Genomic DNA, 11,050 nt, shown 5'->3' on the forward strand with positions numbered 1-11,050 from the left:
AACACAAATAGGAGCTCCACATTAATGTGGCCAGACATAACGCTGCAGGACTCCGTGGAGGCGTACTTCCTGAATGTCTGGAGCGCTAATTAGCATGTCTAAGCTTCCTGATGATGGATTGGCCCATTTCCGGTCACCAGGAAAAGTCTTGCGTATTTATCGCATGTCACATGGGTGGTCCATGTGTAATGCAATGTTTTTGCGCACCCATAGACTTGCATTGGCGTACTACGGTCGTAATACGCTGACAATCACAGCATGCTGCGATTGGCACGGACCGTAGAAAATACGAGAGAAAAATACGGCTTATGGGAGCTACCCCATAGAGAATCATTGGTCCGTCTGCAATGCGTTGTTTTATCGCCTCTCACTCGTAAGTATGCCTCTCTAGTGTGACGCCGGCCTTACTGGAGAGAAAGGACTCCAGGGAGTGGTGTGCCCTAACTGAACAGTGCACATTGCTGTCTGTTAGGGTGTCGCTGGTGAGATGTAAAAGGCTGGAGTCACACACAAGGTAGAAAAATACGGACCGTATTTTCCATCTGTAATACGCATAAATGGTCCCTAAATAGTGCTCCGTATGTCATCCGTTATCAGGGTGTGGCCGCGTATTTTTCTCATGTAAGCATCCATATGTAATCCGTATGGCATCCGTATATCGTTTTTTTCTCGCAGGCTTGCAAAACGGACATTTAACGGTTTTGGGGCCTGCACATAATTTAAATCATCAGCACCAACCCTATTTATTGCCTCAACATCAGGTGGCAGCCTCCAATCTGCACATTTTGGTGCTCTGCTTGTGTGGGGGTCTTGCTGGTTGTTAGCAAACATGTCTGACACACTTCAGTTCACCCCAACTGGGTTTTGTCCAGACGCTTTGGCCAGCCATACCCAGTAATTGTGGATCCGAGGAGGAGACGCATGTGGGTCCATCCACTTTTGAGGCAACGACTCACAAGAGGTCATTTTCAACCCCTCTATTCTTCTCTGCGGGATCATCCGGAAAAATTTTACAAATACTGTCGCATGAGCCTTGCAACATTTGATCTACTCTTGGAGACCGTGCGCCCTGGGATCCTGGGATAACCTTTCAGGACAAAAGGATGCGCCAAGCTAGATCTGCAGAGGAGCGACTTCTACTCACATTACGGTATGTACTACACAACCACATTCTATATGTTCATGATGTGTTGCCCAAACTCTGTTTTTTATTTGGTCCGAAGTTTAATGCCCTCATCTTATTCCAGATATATATAAACTTACAGACCAGAATGTTATGTGTAATATGTACTGAATATCACGTAGTGATTGTGCGACCAAATATATGTGTGTTAGTAGATATAAATCGCTAACAAGTTTGGTATGTATGTACCTGGTGTTCTGCTAATTTGTGCATTCTAAAACGTTCCATTTCTGTTGTTCTTCAGCTTCCTGTCCACTGGCCTGTCTTCTGGCGCCCATCACCATGATTTTCGCATTGGAAGATCTACCATTTCTGGCATAGTCAGGTCGACATGTAGTCAAATATGGTCAACACTACATCAACTCGTCATGCCCCAGCCCAAGATGGAAGACTGGTTGAGGATATCAAGGGACTTTGAGGAGGAATGCCAGTTTCCTAATTGGATTGGGGCCCTTGATGGCAAACATATCCGGGTGCGTAAGCTGGCGAACTCTGGCTCACAATTCTTCAATTAGAAACAATAATTTTCTGTTGTATTGTTGGCTCTGGCCGACCCTCAATACAAGTTTATAATTGTTGTCATTGGGGCCTATGGAAGGACGGGAGACTCTAGAGTCTTCAATACTTCCATTATGGGTCGGCAGCTACACAACAACCAGTTGGATCTACCACCACCACGCCAGTTACCAGGATCCACTCAAGAATTAGTCCCTTATGTCCCTGTGGCAGATGAGGCTTTTCAGTTAACGCGCAATGTCATGAGGCCATATTCCCGGCGCAACCTGGACCACCGGCGCTGAATTTGTAACTTGCACCTATCATGTGCTCGGCGGCTGGTGGAGTGTTCCTTTGGCATTCATTGGCCAAAATGGTGGGTCCTCCAGTCGGCATTCAGCTGAGTGAACAAAATTTAAATGAAGTAATTAAAGCATGTGGCGTTGCCCATAACTTCACCAGGATACATGATTGTTCCTCCTCTGCTGGTGTTGTGCGTGGGTCAGACAATGTACGTAGGGCGAGACCACCTATCAACCCTCAACGTAGAACACTCTCTGGGCTCATAGTGCCTGATATTTTCACAAATTACTTTATGTCACCTGAGGGGGAAACTTCTTGGCCAGAGCATGCTGTGTCTACAGCGTCGGACTGGCCCACCGGGGAGCCGGAGGATTCTCCGGTGGGCCCTGGCATCTGGTGGGCCCTGGCCCCTGGCACCTGCTGGCATACAGGGCCAGCAGTTGCCTTGGGCCCCCACTGCTCCAGGGGCTCCCAGCCAGTGCCACACAGCTGCTATGGGGGCCCGTGCCAGCGGAGCAGCAGCGGGTGTCAGGAGGCAGGAGCCCCTGTCCCCGCTACTAAAGAGAAATGAATATTCACTGCGAAGCAGTGAATATCATTTCACTCTCGGTCTTCACTCCCCGGGGCCCCGCCCCCCAGCCTAGGCAGCCGGCCCCGCCCTCAATTGCAGTGGAAGAGAGAGCGTCTCTCTCCCATCAGTCCTCTCTGCTCCTGACTCACAGCCGGTGCGCGATGACGTCACCATCGTGCACCCGCTGTGTGTCTGGCAGATGGGACAGCTCCTGAGTCTGAAGCCGGCATCAGCATGGGAGTTAGGAGGAGAGGTGAGTATTGTGATTTTTTTTTATCTATCTATCTCTATATCCATCTATCTCTATATTCATCTATCTATCTTATCCATCTATCTATCTATCTATCTATCTATCTATCTATCTATCTATCTCTATATCTGTCTATCTCTATATGTCTATCTATCTCTATATCTATCTACAGTATCTCTATATCTATCTATCTATCTCTATATCTGTCTATCTCTCTATCTATCTCTATATCTCTCTCTATATCTATCTATCTATTTCTATCTGTATATCTATCTATCTATCTCTATATCTGTCTATCTATCTCTATATCTACTGTATCTCTCTATCTCTATATCTACAGTATCTCTATATCTATCTATCTATCTACAGTATCTCTATATCTATATCTATCTATCTCTCTATCTATCTCTATCTATCTATCTCTATATCTATCTATATCTAGCTATATCTCTCTCTATATCTATCTATCTATTTCTATCTGTATATCTATCTCTATATCTATCTATCTCTATCTCTATCTAGCTATATCTCTCTATATCTATCTATCTATTTCTATCTGTATATATATCTCTATATCTATCTCTATTTATCTATCTATCTCTATATCTATCTCTCTAGTTATCTATCTATCTATCTATCTCTATATCTATCTATCCCTATATCAATCTCTCTATCTATCTCTCTATCTCTCTCTATCTATCTCTATATCTGTCTATCTCTATATCTATCTATCTATCTATCTCTATATCTATCTATATCTCTCTCTATATCTATCTATATCTATCTATCTCTATATCTACCTATCTCTATATCTATCTCTCTATCTATCTCTATATGTATCTATCTATCTCTATATCTGTCTATCTCTATATATATCTATCTCTTATATCTATCTATCTCTATCTATCTATATCTCTCTCTCTCTATATCTATCTATCTCTATCTGTATATCTATCTATCTCTATATCGATCTATCTCTATCTATCTATATCTGTCTATCTCTATATCTATCTATCTATCTCTATATCTATCTCTATCTCTCTCTATATCTATCTATCTCTATCTGTATATCTATCTATCTGTATATCTATCTATCTCTATCTATCTATATCTCTCTATATCTATCTATCTATCTATCTATCTGTCTGTCTATCTATCTCTATATCTATCCCTATAGCAATATCTCTATCTATCTCTATCTATCTATCTCTATATCTATCTATCTCTATCTATATCTCTCTATATATCTATCTATCTCTATCTGTATATCTATCTATATCTATCTATCTATCTATCTCTATCCCTATATCTATTAATCTCTATATCTATCTCTATATCTATCTGTCTATCTCTATATCTATCTCTATATCTATCTATCTATCTCTATATCTATCTATCTCTATCTATTTCTATCTCTAGCTATCTATATCTCTCTCTATATCTCTCTCTATATCTATCTATGTATTTATATCTGTATATCTATCTATCTATCTATTTCTATATCTGTCTCTATATTACATATAGAGATAGATATAGAGATAGATCGAGAGATATAGAGATAGATTTAGATAGATAGAGAGATAGATATAGAGATAGATAGATACAGAGATAGATAGATAGATATAGAGATAGATATAGTCTATCTATCTCTATACCTATCTATAGCTATCTATAGCTATCTATATGTATATTATCTTTATATCTATCTATCATCTATCCATAGATCTATTTATCCTTTATCTATCTATCCATCTATCTCTATATCTATCTATAGCTATATATCTCTATCTATTATCTTCATATCTATCTATCGATCTATCTATTTATCCCCTATCTATCTATCTATCTATCTATCTATCTATCTATCTATCTATCTATCTATCTATCTCTATCTATCTATCTGTATCTATTTATAGCTATCTATTTCTATATATCTATCTCTATATCTATCTATTTATCCATTATCTATCTATCTATCTAGTGTTATACCCTATGAGGGGGCAGCATTATATTCTATGAGGAGGTACATTATTCCCTATGAGGGTGCAGCATTATACCCTATGAGGGGGCAGTGTTATACCCTATGAGGGGGCAGCGTTATACCCTATGAGGGGGCAGCATTATACCCTATGAGTGGAGGAAGCATTATACCCTATGAGGGGGTGCATTATACCCTATGAGGGGGGCAGCATTATACCCTAAGAGGGGGTGCATTATACCCTATGAGGGGGGCTACATTATATTCTATGAGATGGCTGCATTATATTCTATGAGGGAGGCTACCCCAACTCCTGCTACATAACTAAGACCTGTACTGCCTTATATTATACCCTGATATTAGCGCGTTTTACCGCACAATTGGTGGTCTTGTATTTCTTTCTATGTAGCTACATAGTGGGCCCCAAGAATGATTTTCTCTGGTGGGCCCAAGGTGCTCCAGTCCGACGCTGTGTGTCTATGTTGTAAATGTTTCTTTTTGGCCTTTGGGAAACTATATATATTACAACCCCTTATCTCTTTTCTGTTTAGAAATCAATGTGTAAGCATATGGCAACATGTCGTGATGTAAGTGCATCACTGATAAAGACAACAACAATTGAAAGTGAAAATTTTTTATGTATCCTTTTTTTAAAGGCCTTGTGAAGCCTTATGTTATTTAGCAAAATGGCCAGAATTGGCCTTAGAACACAAACAAATTTTTTGAATGTTAAAATACAGCATTTAACCACAAAAACACACACAAAGTTATAAATTGTAGTATGTAGGGGGTGGAGAAGGCGGCAGCCCAGCCTGTGTTGCCTGATTGATTGCGTGGCCACCTTGGGCCTCGGCCTGTGTGGGGGCATACTCTTGCCCATGATGGAGGTAGTGGGCCGGCTCATGGGCTTGAGGTGGATACTGGGCACTATATTGGAGATGACTCTCCTGTTGAGGCTGGTAGGGCCGTGAGTCTAAACCACCAAAATGGCCATGTCGTCTCCAACCAGATTGGGACAAGCCTCCAACATTGGCTGGGAACAAGTGGCCATATTGGTGTGCTGGGTTATTCCCTGACATTTGGGAATGATGTTGCCAATGTTGGGAAGGCGGGGGAAGGGGGTGAGGTGTAGGTCCACGTGTAGGAGGATCCTCAGACCCTGATTGAGCAACCACTTGGGGGTGTGGGTTAAGAGGCATGAGATTCCTGGATGACAGCTGCCACCTCTCCAGAAACTCAAACAGCTCATAAGGGGTTTTGGGGTGTGTGCTTACGTCAATTAGGATCTGAATGGATCCTCGCACACGTAGCAGCACCTCACGGGGAAGTGAACGTAGATAATGGGCAAGGCTGCGTGAGTACTCCTCCTCCCCATCATCAGTGGCAACTCTGTTACTGAAATTTTGGGCCCCTGTATCCACATTGGTTGTGGTATCAGTGGCAGGGATATGGCGCCTTTGTCTATGTCGCCTGGATGGCACAGCAGGCTGGGGGGAGCCCTCTAGGCTAACAGTTGGGCTGCTGCTGTTGCCCTGTTCATCATGGATGTTGGGTGGTGATGCAGCTGACGGTCCTTGTTGTGGCTCTGTTCCTGGTGGTGGTGTTTCTGGTGGCGGCCCAGGTTCTAGGGCAGGATCAGGTCGAGCCGGAGAAGTGACTTGGGCCTGGCTCCTTGGAAGCTCACAAGATGGTCCAGACAGCTCAACCCCTCCACCTACAGGATCGATGGCCTCTGATTCAGACCCTGTCTCCCTTTCAGTGATGTTAGAGTGAGTTCTGTGATTAAATATAAAATGTAGTAAAAGGAAATTTTTGATCGGGCCCTATAAAGCATTTGTGTCATGTGGTGTTTTTGTTATACTTACGGTCTGAGATCCACAATTGGAGCGAGGAACGACAGGCGGTCGAAATAAACATATTTCCGCTTTGTGTGGGCCCCTGAACCACTTCTTGCCCGCTGCTGGCGCTCACGTCGATACTGGTCACGGATGCTGCACCAGCGTCTCATCACATCTTCGACTGCAATGTGACATAAAAGAATGAAAACTTACAATTTGCCTTAAACAAGTTTTTGAACTAGTATCAAAGTCATGTGGCCTACTAGGGTGTGAGTTCTACCCAGGGTGGCATATAGCATTGCTGCAACCAGGCCAGATGCACAGAATCACAATAGCTCATGTGGCAATGAGCAACTCTTTAAACTGTTTTTGCTAGGCATTATGAGGAGCTTGGGGACAGGGTAACATTCTCTCAGGGTCAAACATTGTGTCCAAAAATAATTTACAAGACACAAGAGCCCAATATCAGAAGCACAGGATGTGGGGGGGGCCTACTTATAACATTTTTTGGGGATGGCAGGTAAATTGACATACATAATTTATGTGCACGTACTTATGTGCTGCTGCTCCTCACGTGACTGATCACCAAAATCAGGGAACATTTTGCGACATATGCGCCTCCATGCAGACTCCTTCTAATGTGCATGCCGTTGGTCCCATAATTCCGGGCGATCATGCAAAAGAATAATTAGCAGCTCCACATTGAGATTCTGGTAGGGTGCCATGATGCTGTACTCCGTGGAGGCGTACTTCCTATATGTCTGGAGCGCTTTTTGAGCTAATTTGCATGTCTAAGCTTCCTGATGATGGATTGGCCCATTTCCTGTCACCAGGAAAAGTCTTGCGTATTTCTCGCAAGTCACACGGGTGGTCCACGTGTAATGCGATGTTTTTGCGCACCCATAGACTTGCATTGGCGTACTACGGTCGTAATACGCTGACAATCGCAGCATGCTGCGATTGGCACGGACCGTAGAAAATACGAGAGAAAAATACGGCTGATGGGAGCTACCCCATAGAGAATCATTGGTCCGTGTGCAATGCGTTGTTTTATCGCCTCTCACTCGTCCGTATTCCTCTCTAGTGTGATGCCGGCCAAACAGTCAGATCTCAACAGCGACGCAGCAACAATACGGAACGATACGACGGTTGTTAGGACCCTGTCTCTCAGACCTTTAGTATTGAGGTCGTTCGTCGTTGTCCCTGTCAAACATAGCAATGCATGCTGGCCAGCGGGACACCAGCGATCAAAAAATGGCCCAGGACATTCGAGCATGATCAGCAACATCGCAGAAGGGGCCCGATCGCTGCTGCGTGTCACACAACGGGATCGCAGGCGAGATCACTGTTGCGTCACAAAATTGGTGATGCAACAGCGATCTCGCTAGCGAACTCGCTATGTGAGACGGGGGCTTTAGCCGGTTGATCCTGGTAGGAAAAGTATTGTGTTTCTTTCTTTTGTTTCTTTGTTTTGCTGTTTTTTTTGCCCAGAGGGCTGTATTTACTTTTAAGCTTGGTTTATACTGATCTAATAGACCAAGCCTTTCCTTAAAGAGATTGTGTTCTAGATATACCTCTTTGTCAAGACAAGTGAGGTGCTCTACCACAGCTGGTGTTAGAAGTGGGGGCAGTTTCCCAGGGAACACATGTGATGGCCACAAGCCAGCACACATGTCAGGGAAGATGGAGGACCTACTCAAACATCTGTTACAAGCCCAGAAGCAACAACAGCTACAACATCAGCAGAAATTACAGCAGCAGCAGATGGCGCAGCAAGAGACCAGCAAGTAATTGCTTATACAGCAAATGCAGCAACAGCAACACCAGCTGCAGATTGACTTACTGACAGAGGCGGTTCATGGAAGGCCGGCAGCCCCTCCCCCAAGTGCAGGTGATAACACGTACGTCCAGAAGACAGTAAGACAAGCCATGCAAAAAATGACCCCGGGGGATGATGTGGAGGCTTTTCTGTGTTCGAGCGGGTAGCGAAACAGGAGAAGCTACCGCCAAAGCAATGGCCAGAGGTGCTGGCCCCCTAGATGACTGGTGAGCCACAGAAGGCCTATTACAATTTTGCATTACAGGATGCACAGGAATATGCCAAGTTAAAGACTGAAATTTTGGTACACGCAGAAGTGACTATGTAAGTCAGAGCACAAAGGGTTCACCACTGGGCGTACTGTGGGGACAAACTGCCTTGATCCCAAATGTTCGACCTACTACATCTGGTGCAAAAATGGCTGCAGCCAGAATACTCCACCCCTCAAGCGCTTTGTCATAGACCGGTTTGTGCATTCCCTTCCTAGGCCGGTGCAGACCTGGGTTGCCCAGGGAGATCACCAAAAGGCAGACGAACTGGTGGGCCTAGTGGAGCGGTTCCAGGTGGCCTAGAGGTCCCTAAGGAAGCCAGGGGGTGGTACATCTTCATACTGGGATACCCAGCGAGAACCTGAACCCCAAAAGAGGGGTAGTAAAGCCACCACTGGGGGAAGTCCTGGATCACAAGGGGTCACTAAAGGGTTATCAAAGGCCATGGGTAAAGACTTGCTTTGCTGGAGGTGTCATGGTCCTGGACATATAGCCGCCCATTGCGCCTTGTCCTCTGAAGAGATGGACTGTTGCCTCAGGAGGCGCTGCTCCTACTATGTCTACCCTGCCTGCAGTGTGTACTATCAGTCCGGCGAGATGCCGCAGGCATGTTCCGTGTCAACAAATGGAGTGCTGGTGACAGGACTCTTAGACTCAGGGAATTTGTCCCTGGTAAGGGCCACACTATCCCATCAGTTAATCCCAGGGAAACATGTGGGGGTGTGCTGTATCCATGAGGATGCTGTTAAACCTGGTCCAGGTTCTGGCCCTGCACCCAGTTCTGGTCCCTCACCCGCTCCTGAGGCTGCCCCTGTACCTCTGCGAGGTCCCTGTCAGGATCCTCGCTCTCTGTCTGACCCTCAGCATCCTGCTGCTGCTTCTCTCTCCCCACCTTCCTGGCACACCAGGGAGAATGTTTAGGACCCTCCCTTCCCTCTGTTCTCTTAAAGGGACAGCGCGCACTTTTTGAAAATATCAATTAACCAATGTCAGCGCACTGATTACTATTTCTGGCCACTCCGCCATTGGGGGAGTGCTGAAGTAACGTGTATCTACTCTTGCTAAATCTGGTTCTGTTCCTGTCTGCGCTATTATAGCATTCTATTTGGCACTCTGCTTATACTGTTTTTTTCTGCAGTATATCAGTGACCTGTTGTTCAGCTATCCTAGACTACATCTGTACCTATACACTCAACTGCCATCCCGTTCTGCCACTCACCATCCGAACCCGCGGACAATGCTAAAGTTGATGGAGCCAGCTTCCTTCAGTCTACCCGGAACCTGACTATCCTCGCCAGAGTCAGCTTCATCTCATATACCCGGTGTCCGCCGGTCAGCTTGACTATTTCTGTAATATCTGTTTACCCATTTGTCCAGCTGGGACAGCTGCCATGTGTCCAGAGTCTAACTGGAGGTAGCACCTGTGTCCCCCAGATATTCCACTCTGGTCCTGTTCGAGGGATCTTACTATGGATACCTGGGGCTCACCAGTTACGCCCCCTTCGGAGCCCCCCGGACCGAGGTCTCAAGGTTCCACTCAAAAAATAAAAAAAAAATGTGAACTTCATCACGTGTGCCTCCGCTTCCATTCGTTACAGATGCCAAAGACTATCCTGTTGCCAGAGTGTCGGTGAAAACAATCCGGGGTACGGTGTCCCATGAGGTCAGGGTGGTCAAAGGTTTGCTGCATCCCATGATAATTGGGAGGGACTTCAGCCATTTTTGGGACTTGTGGGGAATGGCAGAGCTGTCAAAGGACACAGAAAGGAGCCAGCTCAACCCTGTTGAAACCCCACCACAGTCGGAGATGGATGCGTTCCCCTTGTGTGTCCTGGCTGGTGACAAGGACGAGATGGTTACCAGTGAACCTGAAATTCCTGATCTGGAGGATTCTGCCAGGAATTTTGGGACTGCCCAAATGCAGGACTTGACTTTGAAAAATGTACAGGAGAACTTGACTGTGATAAATGGGATTGCCGGGGGCCGACACCAGGTTCCCAAACTTTGCGGTCAATGAAAAGTTGCTGTATCGGGTTGCTAAACAGAGAAGGGAAGTATTAGAGCAGCTGGTAGTCTCGGGACCCTATAGACATAGGGTGCTAGATTTGGCCCATGCTCATGTCTTGGTGGGGCATCTAGGTGTAGATAAGACCCAAGAATGAGTCCTTCAGAGGTTTTACTGGCCTGGGTGTCAGCTTACTGCCTATGTATCCCACTTCCGCAGTCTTCTAGTTCCGTTACCCATAATCGAAGTCCTGTTCGACCGGATTGCCATGGACCTGGTCGGGCCATTAGTTAAGTCAGCCAGGGGTCATCAGTACATCCTCGTGGTAATGGAATATGC

At 45.4% G+C, this 11,050-nt stretch overlaps 1 protein-coding gene across 1 annotated transcript; it reads right to left on the reverse strand.

The window, feature by feature from the left end:
• Window positions 1-5,035: 5,035 nt before the first annotated feature.
• LOC141072842 (uncharacterized) lies at window positions 5,036-9,597 on the reverse strand. The gene is made up of 3 exons (XM_073560023.1): window positions 9,524-9,597; window positions 6,646-6,799; window positions 5,036-6,556 (listed from the first exon to the last, which is right to left on the reverse strand). The coding sequence occupies exons 2-3, from the start codon at window positions 6,786-6,788 to the stop codon at window positions 5,548-5,550; spliced, it is 1,152 nt and encodes a 383-aa protein (XP_073416124.1). The 5' UTR covers window positions 6,789-6,799; window positions 9,524-9,597; the 3' UTR covers window positions 5,036-5,547.
• Between the last annotated feature and the right edge of the window lie 1,453 nt (window positions 9,598-11,050).

This window comes from Dendrobates tinctorius, unplaced genomic scaffold (genome assembly GCF_039654945.1).
Source record: "Dendrobates tinctorius isolate UK_male_01 unplaced genomic scaffold, ASM3965494v1 ptg000290l, whole genome shotgun sequence".
Classification (NCBI taxonomy): Eukaryota; Metazoa; Chordata; class Amphibia; order Anura; family Dendrobatidae; genus Dendrobates; species Dendrobates tinctorius.